The following is a 16,504-nucleotide window of genomic DNA, read 5'->3' as shown; positions in this document are numbered from 1 at the left end:
AAAAAAACCTCTGCAGGCATAGTATTTTTTACTTGGGAAAAGTCCCTTCAAAAACAAAGTTTGAATAAAGACATTTTCAGAGAAATAAAAATTGAAAAATGTTGTTACCAACTTCTAAAGGAAATACCAAAGGGTCTTCTTTACGGAGAAGAGAATTTATCTTAGAAATTCAGAGATCCAGGAAGGAAAAGAGAATAATAAAGGGGTAAATATGTGGTTACTCTCAATGAATTCTTATCATACAAAACAATAATCAAAATAACAAGCTTACTAATAGGATGTGTGCACTAGTTGGGCACTGCACAACAGAACCAAATTGGACTTGGCCCCTCATTTCCTGTTCTATTTTGATTTTCACAAAGTACTTGCTTTTTATCCAACCAATCACTGAGAAGCCATTTTTGTAAAGCCTGACATCATCAAAGTGAATATAGCATCATCTAAGGCCGAAACTACTAATTACCCCAAGCTAATAGCCTGTGTAGCATCCAACCGATTTTGGGTATTGCCTGGTTTCCCTTGAAAATTTAGACTATCCCATGATGCCCTGTGAGTTCATGGTTACCCCCTGGGGCATCTTGGCACATAGTTTGAAAACTGCAGCTGTAAGTATCCATCTTAATAAGTTAGAATAAACAGCAACATAAACCCAAAGAAAGAACAAAATTAACATGACAAAAACGAGAGAGGAAATTAATGAAATAAAAGCAACTGTACTATGAAAACAACAAAGCAAAATTCAGGTCTTTAAAACTGACAAAATACCTAGTGAGTCTGATCAAAAAAGTAAGACAGAAGGCACAAAGAACAAACATAAAGAATGGAAATGGGAATATTACAACAGAACCCGAACTCAGTAACAAGATAATAAATATTATGTCAATAAATGTGAAAATATAGATAAAATACAAAATCCTAGAAAAATACTATAAAAATTTATCAAAACTGGCACAAGAAGAAATAGAACATCCGAATAGCTCTAAAACTATTATAGACATTAGATCTGTAAACAAAAACCTTTTACAGAGAAAACTCCAAACCCAGATAGCTTTACAAGCCAATTCTACCAAACATAAAAGAAACAATTCAAGTATTATAGAAACTGTCCCAAAGAAAAGAAAAACAAAAAATGAAACGTCTCCCAACTCAGTCTATAAAGTCAGCATAACCTCCTTTATATGCCTGAGAAAGACACTGAGGGAAAAGAAAACTATAGGCCAGTGTCACTCATAAACCATAGCTAGATAGACAGATAGATGAGAGAGAGAGAGAGAGAGAGAGAGAGAGAGATACATTTGTAAACTTAAACTGAAACCGGCACTGTATAAAAAGGATAACACATCATGTCCAAGCTGGGTTCGTCTCAGAAACTCAAGGTTATTTCAGTATTAGAAATCAAACAGGAAGAAACGAAACTGTCATTTTCCCCAGACAAAGTAATTGTTTATTTTGAAAATTCAAATTAACCTACAAATAAATAATTCTAATAATTATCTTATTAGAATTAATAAGTGAATATTAAGGTCACTGACTATAAAGTCAATATACAAAAATCAATCCTATGTCTCTGTATTAGCAATGAACATTTAGGAAATGAAATTTATAAGCAATATTATTTAAAATAGTATCCTAAAATGTAAAACACATTGAAATAAATCTAATGAAAGATGTATAAGACCTTTATCCAGAAACTAAAAACATTATTGAGAGAAATTAAGGAAGATCTAATTGAATTCAGCAATATACTATTTTCATGAATTGAAAGAATCAATATTTTAAGGATTTCAAATTTCCTCCCCAAATTTATTTAAAAGTTCAATGCAATCATTAAAAACAATCCCAGCAGGTTTTTTTTTTTTTAAAATGAAAAGACTGATTGAATTTATATGGAAATGCAAAGGACCAAGAACAGACAAGATACATCTGAAGAACAAGACAGGAGGATTTGCTGTATCAGGTAGCAAAACATTATAATTATATTATTACGTATCATATACTGTTACTTACCACAGTAATTAACATAATGAGATATTAGCACAAGATTTATCATAAAGATAATGAGATATCAGCACAAGATTTATCATAAAATTAAATGTAACAGATTAGAAAGCCCCCAAACCAATTATTAAATATATGGTCACTTGATTTATGACAAAGGTAGCATGGCTAATCTATTTCTCACATCATAGGTTAGTTTTTTTGATTATGTAAGTGGAATAATACAGTATATACTCTTTAATTCCTGGTTAGTTAAATTCTGCCATGAAGCAATCAGTCTTAACTATATCATTTCACCACAAGCTCAAAGAACATAATGGAAAAAAAGATCAAAGAGCACCAAGAAAATATTTAAGAATGTAAAGAAGTGAACAGTTAGGAGAGATTAAAAATTCATATCTTCATTCAATAAATATTGAGTTTCCAACATGTGCCAGGTTCTTTTGTGCATGCTGAATATATAGTGGTGAACAAAGCCAAAGAAATCCCCTAACCTCATGAAGCTGACGTTCTTGAGGCTCAAGCGATCATACAAAACATATAGAAATATATAATATAAAGTCAGGTAGCGAAAGGTGAAGAAAGCTAAAGCAGGACGAGGAGATAGGGCAATGGGAGGTGGCTGCTCTTTTAGACAGGCAGTCAAGAGAAGGCCCCTCTAAGAAGACTGCTAAGTAGAGGTCTGAAGCAAGTCATGCGAAGGTTTGAGAGTGGCACTCCAGTTAGAAGGGAAAGCAAGCGCAACATCTCTCTGGTGGAAATTGTCTCTGAGTGTTTGAAGAGCAGCATAGAAAAAACGCAGTGAGAAGGGAGAGGGAGAAGAGTAGAAGGGAAAGAGGTCCATGAGGGAGGCAGAACTAGACAGTACAGGACCTTAGAGGTTATGGTACTGAGTTTAGATTTTATTATGAGAGTAACGGGAAGTTACTGGATGGTTTTAAACGTGGAAGTAGCATGTTCTTTCTGATTTATGTTTTAAAAAATCACTTACTGCTTTGTGATAATGGGGGTTGGGAGAGAATGAGACAGAAACAGGGAGGCAATTTTGATATTCTACATAATGGTGGCTTAAACTGGAACGGTGGTGGAGAACATGGTGAGAATTGGTCTGATTAAAGATGCATTTGTGAAGGCAGAATTTATAGCACTTATCATTAGATCACAAGATGTAACAAAAAGAAAGGCATCAGAGATACAACTCCAAAGTGTTTGGTCTGGGAAAACAGATAAGTAGGGGTATGAAAAGCAGGAGGAAAGAGACAAAAGAGGAAAGATCAGGCTTTTAGAGATGGAATGTAAAGCTACAAATAGATATTAAATAAATTAAGTTTGAGCTGCCAAACATACACTGAGCTGACTTTTCTGCTTGCTTTCCCTTCTAACTGGAGTGCCATTCTCAAACCTTTGCATGACTTGCTTCAGACCTCTACTTAGAAGTCATCTTAGAGGGGCCTTCTCTTGGCTGTCTAACTAAAAGGGCAGCCACCTCCCATTCCCCCAAATAGTCAGGGGATAGACTGTGGCAGGAGATATAAATATAAAAGTAATCATCAAAAAGTAGAATTTAAAGCCTTTCTTCCTAGAAGAGATCACTTAGGGAGCGAGTTCAGAAGAGAAAGAAGTTCAAGTGCCAAGTAATAAGAGCTCTAATATTTAGTGATCAGAAATGAGTGAATAATCCAACAAATAAAATAAGCAAAAAATCAAATGAGTATACCATGTCAGATACAAGAAAATAAGAAGGTACAAAAAGTGATGCTCACTGTGTCAAATGCTATGAGACAACATGGAAGTGATATGTTTACATTTTTAAAAATTACTCTTACTGCTTTATGATAACCGGGGCAGAGGAAGAATGAGATGGAAACAGAAAAGCTATGTCAGTATTCTAGACAATAGTGGCTTAAGCTGGAATGGTGGTAGAGGAATTGGTGAGAAGTGGGATTATTAAAGAGGTCTGTTGAACCAGGTCTGGTCTGGTCAAAAATGAATCATAAAAAACACATACACATAACTCAAAGCAAGGGACACAGAGGATAGCCTAATGAATGTAATGACAATGAAATGGAAATGAACAGAAAGTTACAAATAAATGAGAGAGGAAATGCAAGCTGTAAAAGGCCAAAGAAGGTCCAACATATTCATAATTGAAAAATGACATGGAAAAACATTTGATAATTCAAAAAAAACTTCCTGAAAATAAAATAAAGGCCCACGGTACCTAAGGAATAATGTAGTGGTATCCTAATACTGAACTTTAAGTAAAAACAATCTTTGGGCACATGGGCTAAAAGATTAATTTATAGGGGGAGAAATCAAGCTGGCTTCAGACTTCTACATGCCATCATTTAAAGCCAGAAGGTTGTGAGGAAAATGCCTGCAGGGCTGTTATGAGAATTTGTGGCCCAAGAATTTCCTAAGTAACAAATCTGCAGTTCAGTATGAAGGCAAGACACAAATATTATCAAACACATAAAACAAAGAAATACAGTCTTCATAAGCTCTTCTTGAAGAAATTAGTAGATGACTAACACCCGTCTAAGAGATAAATGGTTAAATTCAGAATATAAATTAAAAATAACCAACTGAATTAAAAGGAGAGGGGAGAAGATATAATGGAAAGTGATCTGATTTCCCCATCCTCTATAGCAGTCAAAACACATTATATACACACTAGGAGTACACATGAAAAATTCCTCATAGCCTGATTTGTGTTATGCTTTCAGAAAAGAGGAAATGGCCCTTAATTAGAATAAATGTCTTGGAAAAGACCATGTTCCCTCCCCTCAAATTTAGAAGGTGGTTGTAGGGAACAGACAAAACAATAAAAAGCTAGCGATGCTCAGAATGGTGAAGTTTATGCAAATCCTAGACAAGGGAAGCAATGGCGTAGCAGTAAGAGCAGACAAGCCTCAAAGACTCATTCTTCATGAGGAACATAACATTGAAAAACTCTCAGGAATTTTCAGAGGAAAATTCTGGGGAACTATTTGAGAAGAGGTTAATCTTCAGCAGCCCAACTATGGGAGGTTCATACCATAATTTGTGCATTAAAAGTAAAGGATATAATTTTAGAAATTAATTAAACAATAGGAAACCAGACCTTTTATAATCATATGCTCCTAAAGCCTAGAATGTATGGTTTACATTTGAATATGGAAACATGACAAAACTGCTATTCTTTAGAAACTGAAAGGATACATATTATTGGAAATGAGCCAGAAGAGACAACGAATGCCTACTTTAACAATTCCACCTCCTTCCTTTCTAGTGGGTGGCTCAGGTAAGGAAAGATTATTTGTTAAGCTAAGACAATAACTTAATTGGGCTTGACTAACATAATTCTTAGAATTACTCCTAACCTGTGTAAACCATAGTGTCAAATAGTATTCGGAAGTAGCTAAGAAGTGTGACTAGTCAAAAGTTATTTTAAAAGAGGTTTGCACTTGTTTATTGCAGTCTTCACCACACCGTATCACAGATATGAAGATATGCAGAGGCAGAAAAGGAGGATTGAAAACAAACCCAATAAAAGATTAGGTAGCCAAGAAACACATTTTACTTATTGTTCTGGAATTTTTGCATTGTGCCAAGGCCCACTTTATATGCAAGTATGACAGAAAGCAGCTACCTTCTGATGTGTTGTTTCTCCCATATCTAAGAGTTCAATGATCTGTGGTCGGCACATCAAACGTGTTTTTGCTAGTCTCTGCTCAGTGGTGAGGGACATTTCCTTTAGGAACTCTGAGGGCGTCAGCTAGAAAGTAAAACAATAAGAACCAAAGATTCATAAGTGGTTGTACTGAAAAAGTGTTTTCATAAGTACCAGTAATGAATAATTTGTGTTAGCAGCTTTCAGGATAATTCTGGAATGCCACTAAGTTCCCTTATGAAATATTTAAAATAAGTAAATTATGTAAGAGAAATACCCATACACTTTTGAGGTCTTTGCACAGTAATGTAAAATGACATGTGGTTTCTGTTTCCTCATGATTTTGAAGGAATCACACAAAGGAACCTGAGGAAAAAAGTCAAGAAATTGCACAGAAACATGTCCAAAGAGCTTAACATTTATGCCCAGAAGAGGCATCTGAGCATAAAACTCTCGGTTTGTAAAATCACTTAAGGCCTTCAAAAATAAGGAGTTTGAAATACTTCTATTTCTCAAATAACATTACAATATGCCAACAAAGCTTTTGGGTTTTTATTATATGATGTTAGAGAGAAATCTTACAAAATTTTAAAGGATATAGGAAGTGTGACTCCATCACTTAGGAATGAGTTTGAACTTTAGAGACATCACGAGAGTGCATTTAGACCTCACTTTGAAAGAGTCCTGAGCTAATCAGCAGATCCTACAGCAAGTCACATTCAGACACCCCAGTAAGAACACAAATGGCTTTTACCCTTTCCAATGTTATGAGATAAAAATGTAACCTATCATTTAAATAAAACTAACCCAACAAGGAATTAGCTACCCAGAACCAGTGATAGTTACTGTGGTTATAGAATGTTCCTATTTTATGTGCAGGGAGATTATGATCATTGACAGCTACATAATGCTTAAGTACATGCCAAGATTTTTTTAACACGTGAAGATATATAACTTTGCTGATTTATTTTGCCTTGGGTTAAATACAATGTACTTTAAGAATGCTTATTTTTCTGAAAATTTTATTTCTGTGATTGAATCCATTTAAATGAAGGTATATTTCTAATACAGCTTTCAACTTGGTTAAGTTTTTATTTTATTGGAACCCAGATAATGATTATAAAATGTTAAGAGGTGTCAGCTATATCGTGATTTAAATTAAAATAATTAGGTCTTAAAAGCAAAATGCTGGTAGTTTCTTTAAATATGTACCAACAACCACCACAAAAGAGAATAATGATTGATTTTATTTCTCTAGTTGGAATGCAACTTAAGATTAGTTTTTAAAATGTAGTGAATACTATCCCTGGCACTATACATGTTCACTAATATTTGCTATAGCATGTGGTTCATAATTAAATTATCACCAATCATTATAAATAAAGTTATATATACGTTTTCTTCTAAGGAATAGGAAAACACATATTTTTTTAGATACCACTTAGTCATTATTTTAATTGTCTGTGTTCTATAAATATACAAACAAAAATCACTCTTGCCAATCAGTAGGTAGCAAATTATTAAGTTGAATCCTATGAAATTCTGATCTTTGACTGTTTTTGAACCAAATGACAGTTTTTCACGGTGGTACCTAATATTTAGAAAATCTTTATAGTTCATTTGTAAAGTCTTACTGCAATAAGCCTCTATTTTTAAGTAGGTATGCAATTTCAAAACTTCTCAGGCTTTAAAAGGTACCTACACTCTGCAGAAAGCTACCATTACAACTAAATTGATATTTATCAGTCAGTAATTCTGTTTGGCATTCTGAGAATGCTAAGTAGCAACTGTCATTCTCCTAAGGAGACTGCATCAAGTATTTTACATATTAATTCCCTGATACATTACCATTTGGTTTACTTCTTCTTCTGTAACCACCTTTGGGCTCAGGGGTGGCAAAACCTTGCTTTGAACTCCTTTGAACATATTGACCAACCCCATCTGAACAGCCCCCATGGACTCCTCAAGTCTTCTACTTGTCATTTTTATTAATTTTTTTTTCTTACCTAAGAGTGAAAAAAGAAGTCTTAGAACAAATACAGTTAATTCCTGAATACAGGTCAAAAAAATTTTTAAGCTTTTTCAAATACAGAAAGGTTTAGAAACACTGATCTTCCAAAATCCAAATGCTTAAATAAACACCTTAACAAAGGATTCTATTCCATGTGACTAGATTTGTCCTTCTCCCAACATCTAGAATCCATTTTAGACAGAATAAGGAATTCTAGACTAAGCTCAGCAAGACCCAGAAATATGAATTGCTTCTCCATTTTACCCCTTTAATCTTCCCAATGAGAAAAACAAACATTGCCCAATAAACATACTAAATAGTTCAATAATTTATTTACATATTTGAATGCTCTATCTTATGAGAATCAACACTTCAAACAGAATAAACACAAGGTTACAGGCCTTCACAGCTGGACAGAGACTCAAAATAGCATGAAATGAGATGGGGAAAGGAAATTTTGGGGAAACATTTTACGGTCCTAAATAAGCCAGTAAACAGCCACCCAATATCTCTGAATCAAAGAAATATAGCACTCCCTTTTGCATATTCTTGCTCAGACTTCTAGCAGAACATTTGCAATTTCAGGAAACCATCTATGACTAGGTAGGCATTTTTACTTTTATGAATAGCAGACTAGGTTATCCAGTCCTTGGGCTAAAAAAAGAGAACTAAAATTTTTTGATAAAATGTCAAATTAAAAACCCTAAAACCATTAAAAAAAACTCACAAGACAGTAAGGAAGTACCAGACCAAGACATAAGAGGAAAAGCTGTATAAAGGAAAGTATATTTGAAGAAAAATATAATAAGGCACACTGAAATAAAGCAGTAAAACTCCCAAGAAAATGAATATGAAATTTTAAAAAAGGAAAAAGAGGTCATTATGGCAGAAAGCTTCTAAGATGACAATCAATGAAACAGAAGACAGTCAAGGAAGATCCAACATGGTATAATTGGAGCTCATTAAGAAGAAAAGAAAGTAATGAAATGAAACTAATATTGTCCTACATTTGAACAAGCTGATAAGAAAGCTCAGGAGTTCCCTCCTTTGGTACCAGTGGAAAGTTCAAACAACACAAGGCCCAGATTGCATAAAAACAATTATTATAGCCCCACCCTTAATCACAATAAAAGCCAATCTAGTATATTTTTCCTATTCTCAAGTTATTTATTTTTTAAATATTTCTTCCCAACAAGAAGAATTCCATCTTTTTTTTTTTTTTTTTGGCCAGGGTTTTGCTATGTTGACCAGGCTGGTCTTGAACGCCTAAGCTCAAGCAATCCTCCAACATAGGCCTCCCAAGCAGCTGAGACTACTGGCTTCAAGCTACTTTTGAACCTGTTTAGGGGCCTGCCCTGCTCTCACAGAGAGCCCCATTATGTGAACCATAACCTTTCCATATCTTCCAGGTGTATGAGTGGCATCACCATTCTTGACATCCACAACAAATTTTGGTTGGGAAGCCCATTCTGTCATAGCTGGGTGGTGACAACAACAGAAGCAATAAAAAAGCATAGATTGTGGTATTGATTTTAAGATAGATTTTAAAAAACCATTAACAAGACAAACAGTAATATTTTAGAGTGCTAAACACCGTAATTCAAAATGATGTTATTATTATCTATGCAGTTATTATTATCTATGCACCAAAATAGTACAAAAACCATCCATATAAAGTACAAATTATGGGAGGTGTAAGGAGAAAGAAATACACCAATAACGGGAGATTTTAATAAACTACTCTCAGTAAGACCTGATAGCTGGACAAAAAATAAGTAAGACCATAAAAGATTTGAACAACATAATGCATTAAATAGGTTTAGGGATATATATATCAAACACGACCTCCAAATAATAGAAAATATGCTTCCTCAGCCAGGCACAGTGTCTCACGCCTATAATCCCAGCATTTTGGGAGGCTGAGGTGGGTAAAATCATCTGAGGTCAGGAGTTCGAGACCAGCCTGACCAACATGGAGAAACCCCATCTCTACTAAAAATACAAAATTAGCTGGGTGTGGCGGCAGATGACTGTAATGCCACCTTCTCTGGAGGCTGAGGCAAGAGAATCGCTTGAACCTGGGAAGTGGAGATTGCAGTGGGCCGAGATCATGCCATTGCACTCCAGCCTGGATAACAAGAGCGAAATTCCCATTTCAAAAAAAAAAGAAAAAGAAAATATGCCTCCTCAATAGCAAAGGTAATAGTCACAAAAATCTGGTTATATATTAGAGAACAAAGAAAATACCGTGGTTCTATAATCTAGAAATATTATGATCAACACTCTGATCATAATACAATAAAACTAGAAATTTAAAACCAAAAAGAAACAGGAAGGCCCATTCACCTGGAAATTTTAAAGCCTTCTATTAAAGGACAACATGAAGTAAAAAGCCATGAAAGGAGGAAACCACATTATCATTTTTTACTATATTATTACAATTAACTAAAAATATGGTGTTATAAAATATCTAGCCAACTTACATATGCACATGCATTTGACTCAGCAATCCCTATTTTAGGAATCTATCCAAAGGATATACTGGCTTAAAATATGAAAGAATACATAAACCAGTAAGAGTTGTTGGTTACCTATAAGAGGACTAAAGGAACAGGGTGGAGGAGACAGGAATGAATGAGAGATTTCTCTGAATGTACCTCACTATATAGTGTTAATTTTGAACAATGTAAATTTTTTACATATCAAAAATGAAAAAGAAACAAGAGGGAAAAATCAATTATTAAAAATAAAAAAGAAACTAAGACAAATGAAGCTTGCTGTATATCCAGTTGGCGTCACAACCACAGAAAGAAAACAATTATCCCAACTGACCTTAAAACACAGTATTTTTACTGTGTTCTCAATAAGATATGCTGTCAAAACACAGAGAAGAGCAGAGAAATTTATTATTTATCCAGTAATCTTGCTGTTGGTCACTATATTAGTAATAACACTTTTAAAACAAGTAAGTAGTTACATCAATATTGTTAGGAATTAAGCATTTCGGCATCTTTAAAAGTATAAACCAAAAAAAGTATTTATATTAAGAAACCCTATAATCTTAACATTTACACTGAAAATAAATACAAGCTCATGATGATTTTCTCTTTTTAAATAAGCTGCCTACTGAAAAAGCCTATAACCAATGAAAGTCCAGTAGCAATGACAGTGCAGAGACCTAGATTGTGGTCTCCAAACACTATTTACCAGCAAAAGGAATCATGATCCTTGGAGAAATGGGTAATTTGAGGACAAGGGTACAAAAGGTATACACTGAACTTGGCGCATTGTCTCATACCATAAAACAAGAACGTTATCAAGAGCTACCAGGGTTGTCAGGGATCCAGAGCAACTTGAAAGAGTTCCCATTTCCCACAGATGAGACAATTTGAGCACTGAAAAAAAGCAGCAATGGATTTGCTTTTTAAAATCCAAATTTAAATGATACTTGAAAAAAAATAATTGGTCACCTTTGGAAGTTGCTAAAGCATCAAACTAATTATTTTGCAAATAATAAAAGGAAAGAATCAACCATTTACTCTGCACTATTTTTGTACAAATTGCATTGTAGGTTAACCAAATAGTTGATGAAAGAAAATTATCTTAATAAAAGAATTCCAACTAAGAAATGCAGAAAAATGACAGAAAAATAATCACCATTTTTCAGCCCCTAATAAAATGAAGGATCATCAGTGCTAAAACAATTAAGTAAGATGTTGCTGAAGAACTTGATAATGGTTCAATCAGGCTGACAACAGCTGAGTCCTCGAAATTAAAATTAACACTAAAAGAGTAAAACACAGGCATTAGGTGCCTCTTGATGTGACACAGTACACAGCACCACCTATGTACTACTATTAACACAAATCTAAACCTAAATCTAACTAAGCCTCTGACCTACCAGCCCACTTGCAGGACATAGAGGGAAAGGAGGAACATGTATGTTCTCTAAGAATACAATTAATCTGAATCCAGAATGCGAAAAATGTTATAGTAAAATGACTCTGTTTATTCATAATAAACATAGCATGAGAGAGAGAGGAGGAGGAGAGAGGGGTGAGAAGGAGAAAAGAAGGGAAGGAGAGAGAGAAGTTATGAATTAAAAGAGTCTTATACCAACCAAATACAAGAGTAGACCTTGTTTGGATTATGATTTTAAAAACTGAATAATGTATGATATAAAATAACAATTGTTCATCAGATTAAATATTTTTAACTCATTATTAATACTTTTATCAAACTATACCCATTCCAAAAAAATTATTAGTGCTATTGTTATTGTTATTAGTTAAGTATGTCAATAAACATAAAATAGTTTTTAAAAGTATTGTTTATTTTGTTGGGAAGGATAATAGTATTATGAGTCTGACTTTTTGTAAATGTTATTATCTTATATTTATTTAATTATTTACAGGTAAAAACAAATCTTGTCTGAGATATACTTTAACATACTACAGTAAAAAATGTGTGTATTTGTGTTTACCTTTGTAACAAACCTGTGCATCCTGCACATGTACACTAGATCTTGAAAGAAAAATTTAAAAAAAGAAAAAAACCATGAAAACATCAATTTTAATACCTACACAATATTCTATCATATCAGTCAACCATAATTGATGTACTTGTTTTCTAATATTTAACATTTAGATCATTTATATTTTTTACTCATTAAATATTTCTGATAACAATTTTAAAAATGTATATGTTTGTATGCATGTATAAGACAGATTAAATAAGAACAGAGGAATGTTGGGAATTGTTGAAGCTGGATTCTACTATTACCTCTAATTTTTGCATGTTTTAAAATTTTCACAATGAAAATATTAATACACTAGATCTATTTTTTAACTGGAAAGGGACTTCTACTACTGAAAAAATAAAGTAAACTTACTATTCCTTCCATTAAAAATAGCTAAAAAGTATAGGCATTTTATATATATACATACATACACACACACACACACACACACACACACACACACACACACACACATACACTAAACAAAAGAAGATTGAAATGTTCAGAAAAGAATGTGGACTAGCTAGGGACCTCAGATCCAAGGAATAACAGACTGATGAGTTCCCTCAGTTTTCTTTTGCCTCATGTACTCCAGACTTTGTATTGGATAAGCCAACAGTTTGGAAAGGCTAACAAACATGACAAAAAAAATTCCCCAAAAATCATGCTCTCTCAAAAAAAAAGAAGAAGAAGAAGGAAAAAAAGAACTACCCAGCAAGACAAAATTTTTAGGCAAAACTGTTCTACTGTAGCCACATACCAGAGGAAAAATTGCAACCCCACCAACAAACACAGAATGGGGAACCTAGACTTTCACCTTCAGCAGGTTGTAACAAGGTGCCTTAACACCTCAGTCAACATGGTGTCAGAGAAGACCAAGTGAGGTGTACAGACTTCCGTTCCTATTAGGCACTTAAGTAATGAAAACAACTCATAAACACACCTTGATGTCAGTGGAAACCACGTGGGGAGACTGGATGTCTATAGGGTCTTCCAAAGCCAGCCCTTCTCTGCCACACTACAGTGGTGTCGGGGGAGGCCTAGTAGAGAGTCAGGATGCAATGAGGCAGTGCTCCCTCTCCCTGCAAGGTGGAGCAGTATCAGAGAAGGGCTACTATAACAGATGATTCAGGTAAGACCCAGAGTCTCATAATATCCCAAGTGCCCAGGTTTTGACAGAAAATCACTCAGCACTTCAAGAACCAGGAAAATAGCATCTTTAATGAGAAAAGGTAATCAACAGATGCCAAGACTGAGATGACAAAAATGTTAGAATTTCTGACTAGGGATTTTAAAGAGATCATAATAAAAATGCTGCAATATATAATTATGAACACACTTGAAGCAAATGATAAATCTCATCAAGGAAATACAAAGTCTCAGCAAAGAAGCAGAAGCTATAAAGAGAGCAAATAAACATCTTGAAACCTGTGGGACTATAACAAAAGATCTAACATACATGTCATCAAGGTCCTAGAAGGAGAGGAGAAAGAGGGGTAGGCTGAAGAAGTATTTTAATGAAAAATGGTTGAAAATGTTCCAAGTATGGCAAAAACTGACAAAGTCAAAAGCTAAATGAATCCCAAACAGGGTAAGTCTAAAGAAAACCATGTCAAAACACATTACAGTCAAATTTCTGAAAACTAAAGTCAAAGAAAAAAAATCTTAAAAGCAGCAAGAGAGAAATGTTTTACCTACGTACAGGGGCAAAACAATTCAAATGGCAATGAATTTCTCATCAGAGACCATGAAGGCCAGAATGAAGTGGCACAGCATTTTTCAAATGATTTTTTTAAAACTACCAATCTAGAAATCTATATCCAGAAAAAATATCCTTCAGGAATGAAAGCACAATCAAGACATTGTCAGAAAAGAAAAATTATGAGAAGTTCTCAATAGGGGATGTACTCTAAAAGAACAGCAATAAAATTATCTAAGCAGAAAGGAGGTATTTTTTAAAAGGCATCCTGGAACACCAAGAAGAAAGAATAACAGAAAGAGAAAAAAGCATATATAAATGGTCTTTCCTTCTACTCTTGAGTTTTCTAATGGTATGTTTAACAGTTGAGGTAAGGCAAAACTGGTAACACTCTTTGATGTGGTTCTAAATTTACATAGATGAAATATTTAAGACTATTATGAAATAAATTGGGAGGCTATAGTGACATTAAGGAAGCCTTCTATATTTCACCCAAATTGGTAAAATGTCAACACCAGTAGACTATGATAAGTTGTGGAGTGTGTGTGTGTCTGTGTGTGTGTATGCATTACCTAGAGCAAAAACTAAAAAATACTACAAAGGTAAAATGCAAAAAACCACTACAGATAAATCAATAAATCAAAATGGGATTCTAAGGAATGTTTTTATAAAAACTAAAGGAAGAAAAAGGGAAACAATAAAAGAGAAAACAAACAATAAATAAAATGGGAGACATAAGCCCTAATTTATCAATAACCACATTAAATGTAAACTGTCTAAACCAATCAAAATACAGATATTAATAGAATAAATAAAACATCTGAATAAAACAGAGTTAATAAAACATACTATCTATTGTCTATAAGAAAACCACTTCAACTATAATGATATAGGAAGACTGAAAGTAAAAGAATGGAAAATGTATACCATGGAAGCAGGAGTGGCCATAATAAGATCAAAAAAATTTAACTTCAAATCAAAGAAAATCATCAAGGACATAGAGGAACATTATGCAATCTAAAAGGGTGAATCCACCAAGAAGACATAGCAATCCTAAACGTAAATGCGCTAAACAACAAAGCTTCAAAATATGTGATGCAAAAACTGGTAGAATTGAAAGAAAATCAGACATCCACAATTGTAAGTGGAGACATCAACACCCCTTTCTTAACAACTGATAGAACCATTAAGCAGAAAATCAACAGGCTATAGGGAAACTCAATAACTTCAACCAACAGGATTTAATCAACAATTTATAGAACTCGATACCTAACAACAGCAGAAAGCACATGTTTTTCCAGTGTTCAAGGAATATATACCAAGACAGATCATACTCTGGACAACAAAACAAAATTCAATACAAATTTTAAATATGAATTATATAGGGTGTGCTGGTTGGCCACAGTGGAATCAAACTGGGGGCTCATAACAGAAAGATAATAGAAAAATCTGCAAACACTTAGAAACTAAACAACACACTTCCAAATAATGAATAAATAAAAAAGGAAGTTCCAAGGAGAATAAACAAATGTATTGAACTGAATGAAAATAAAAATATAAACTTTCAAAATTTGTGGGCTATATCTGAAATAATGTCGAGAGAGAAATTTAAAGCACTAAATGTTGATATTAGGTCTAATATCCAGAATCTACAATGAATTTAACGACTCAAGCAAAAAATAACCACATTAAAAAGTGAGCAAAGGATATGAGCAGACACTTCTTTTATTATTATTATTATTATTATTATTTTTAAAGATGGAGTTTCACCATGTTGGTCAGGCTGGTCTTGAACTCCTGGCCTCAGGTGATCTGCCCACCTTGACCTCCAAAGTGCTTGGATTACAGGCGTGAGCCACCACGCCCAGTGAGCAGACACTTCTTAAAAGAAGACATACAAGTAGCCAAAGAAACATGAAAAAATGCTCAATATCACTAATCATCAGAGAAATGCAAATCAAAAGCACAAGGGGATACCATCTCACACCAGTCGGAATACTTATTATTAAAAAGTCAAAAAATAACAGATGTTGGCAAGGCTGCAGAGAAAAGGGAATACTTATACATTATTGGGAAAGATGTAAATTAGTTCAGCCACACAATGAAAAGCACTTTGGGAATTTCCTAAAGAACTAAAAACAGAACAAGCATTCAATCGCAATCCCATTACTGGGTATGTACCCAAAGGAAAACAAACTGTTCTGGTAAAAAGACACAACTACTCCTATGTTCACTCCAATACTATTCACAATAGCAAAGACATGGAGTCAACCTAGGTGCCTATCCACAGTAGACTGGATTTAAAGAAATGTGGTATATACACAGCATGGAATATTATGTAGCCATAAAAAAAGAACAAAATCTTTGTCCCTTACAGAACATAGATGCAGCTGGAGGTTATTATCTTAAGTGAATTAACGCAGAAACAGAAAACCAAATACTGCATGTTCTTACTTATTATTGGGAGCTAAACACTGAGTACACATGAACATAAAGATGGGAACAACAGACACTGGGGACTATTAGAAGGCGGATGGAGGGAGATGAGGGTTGTAAAACTACCTATTGGGTACTATGCTTACTATCTGGGTGATGAGATCAATCATACTCCAAATCTTAATATCA

General features: G+C 34.0%; 1 protein-coding gene across 3 annotated transcripts in view; it reads right to left on the bottom strand.

Moving 5' to 3' along the window:
- LOC108311670 (hydrocephalus-inducing protein homolog) overlaps window positions 1-16,504 on the bottom strand; it is a 225,281-nt gene that overhangs the window by 165,224 nt on the left and 43,553 nt on the right. The window contains exons 2-3 of one of the 3 annotated variants that reach the window (XM_017539206.2): window positions 7,499-7,656; window positions 5,630-5,755 (exon numbers count right to left, since the gene is read on the bottom strand). The exons of 1 other annotated variant lie outside the window; for it this stretch is intronic. In XM_017539206.2, coding sequence (XP_017394695.1) covers window positions 5,630-5,755; window positions 7,499-7,656 — 284 coding nt within the window. Of the gene's footprint in view, window positions 1-463; window positions 664-5,629; window positions 5,756-7,498; window positions 7,657-16,504 lie in introns of those variants that run through there. One more of the 3 variants, XM_037742245.1, reaches the window with a different exon arrangement.

This window comes from Cebus imitator, unplaced genomic scaffold (assembly GCF_001604975.1).
Source record: "Cebus imitator isolate Cc_AM_T3 unplaced genomic scaffold, Cebus_imitator-1.0 Scaffold117, whole genome shotgun sequence".
NCBI classification, from domain to species: domain Eukaryota; kingdom Metazoa; phylum Chordata; class Mammalia; order Primates; family Cebidae; genus Cebus; species Cebus imitator.
The sequence above is the reverse complement of the archived record's forward strand: the minus strand, read 5'-3'. Positions and strand labels throughout refer to the sequence as shown.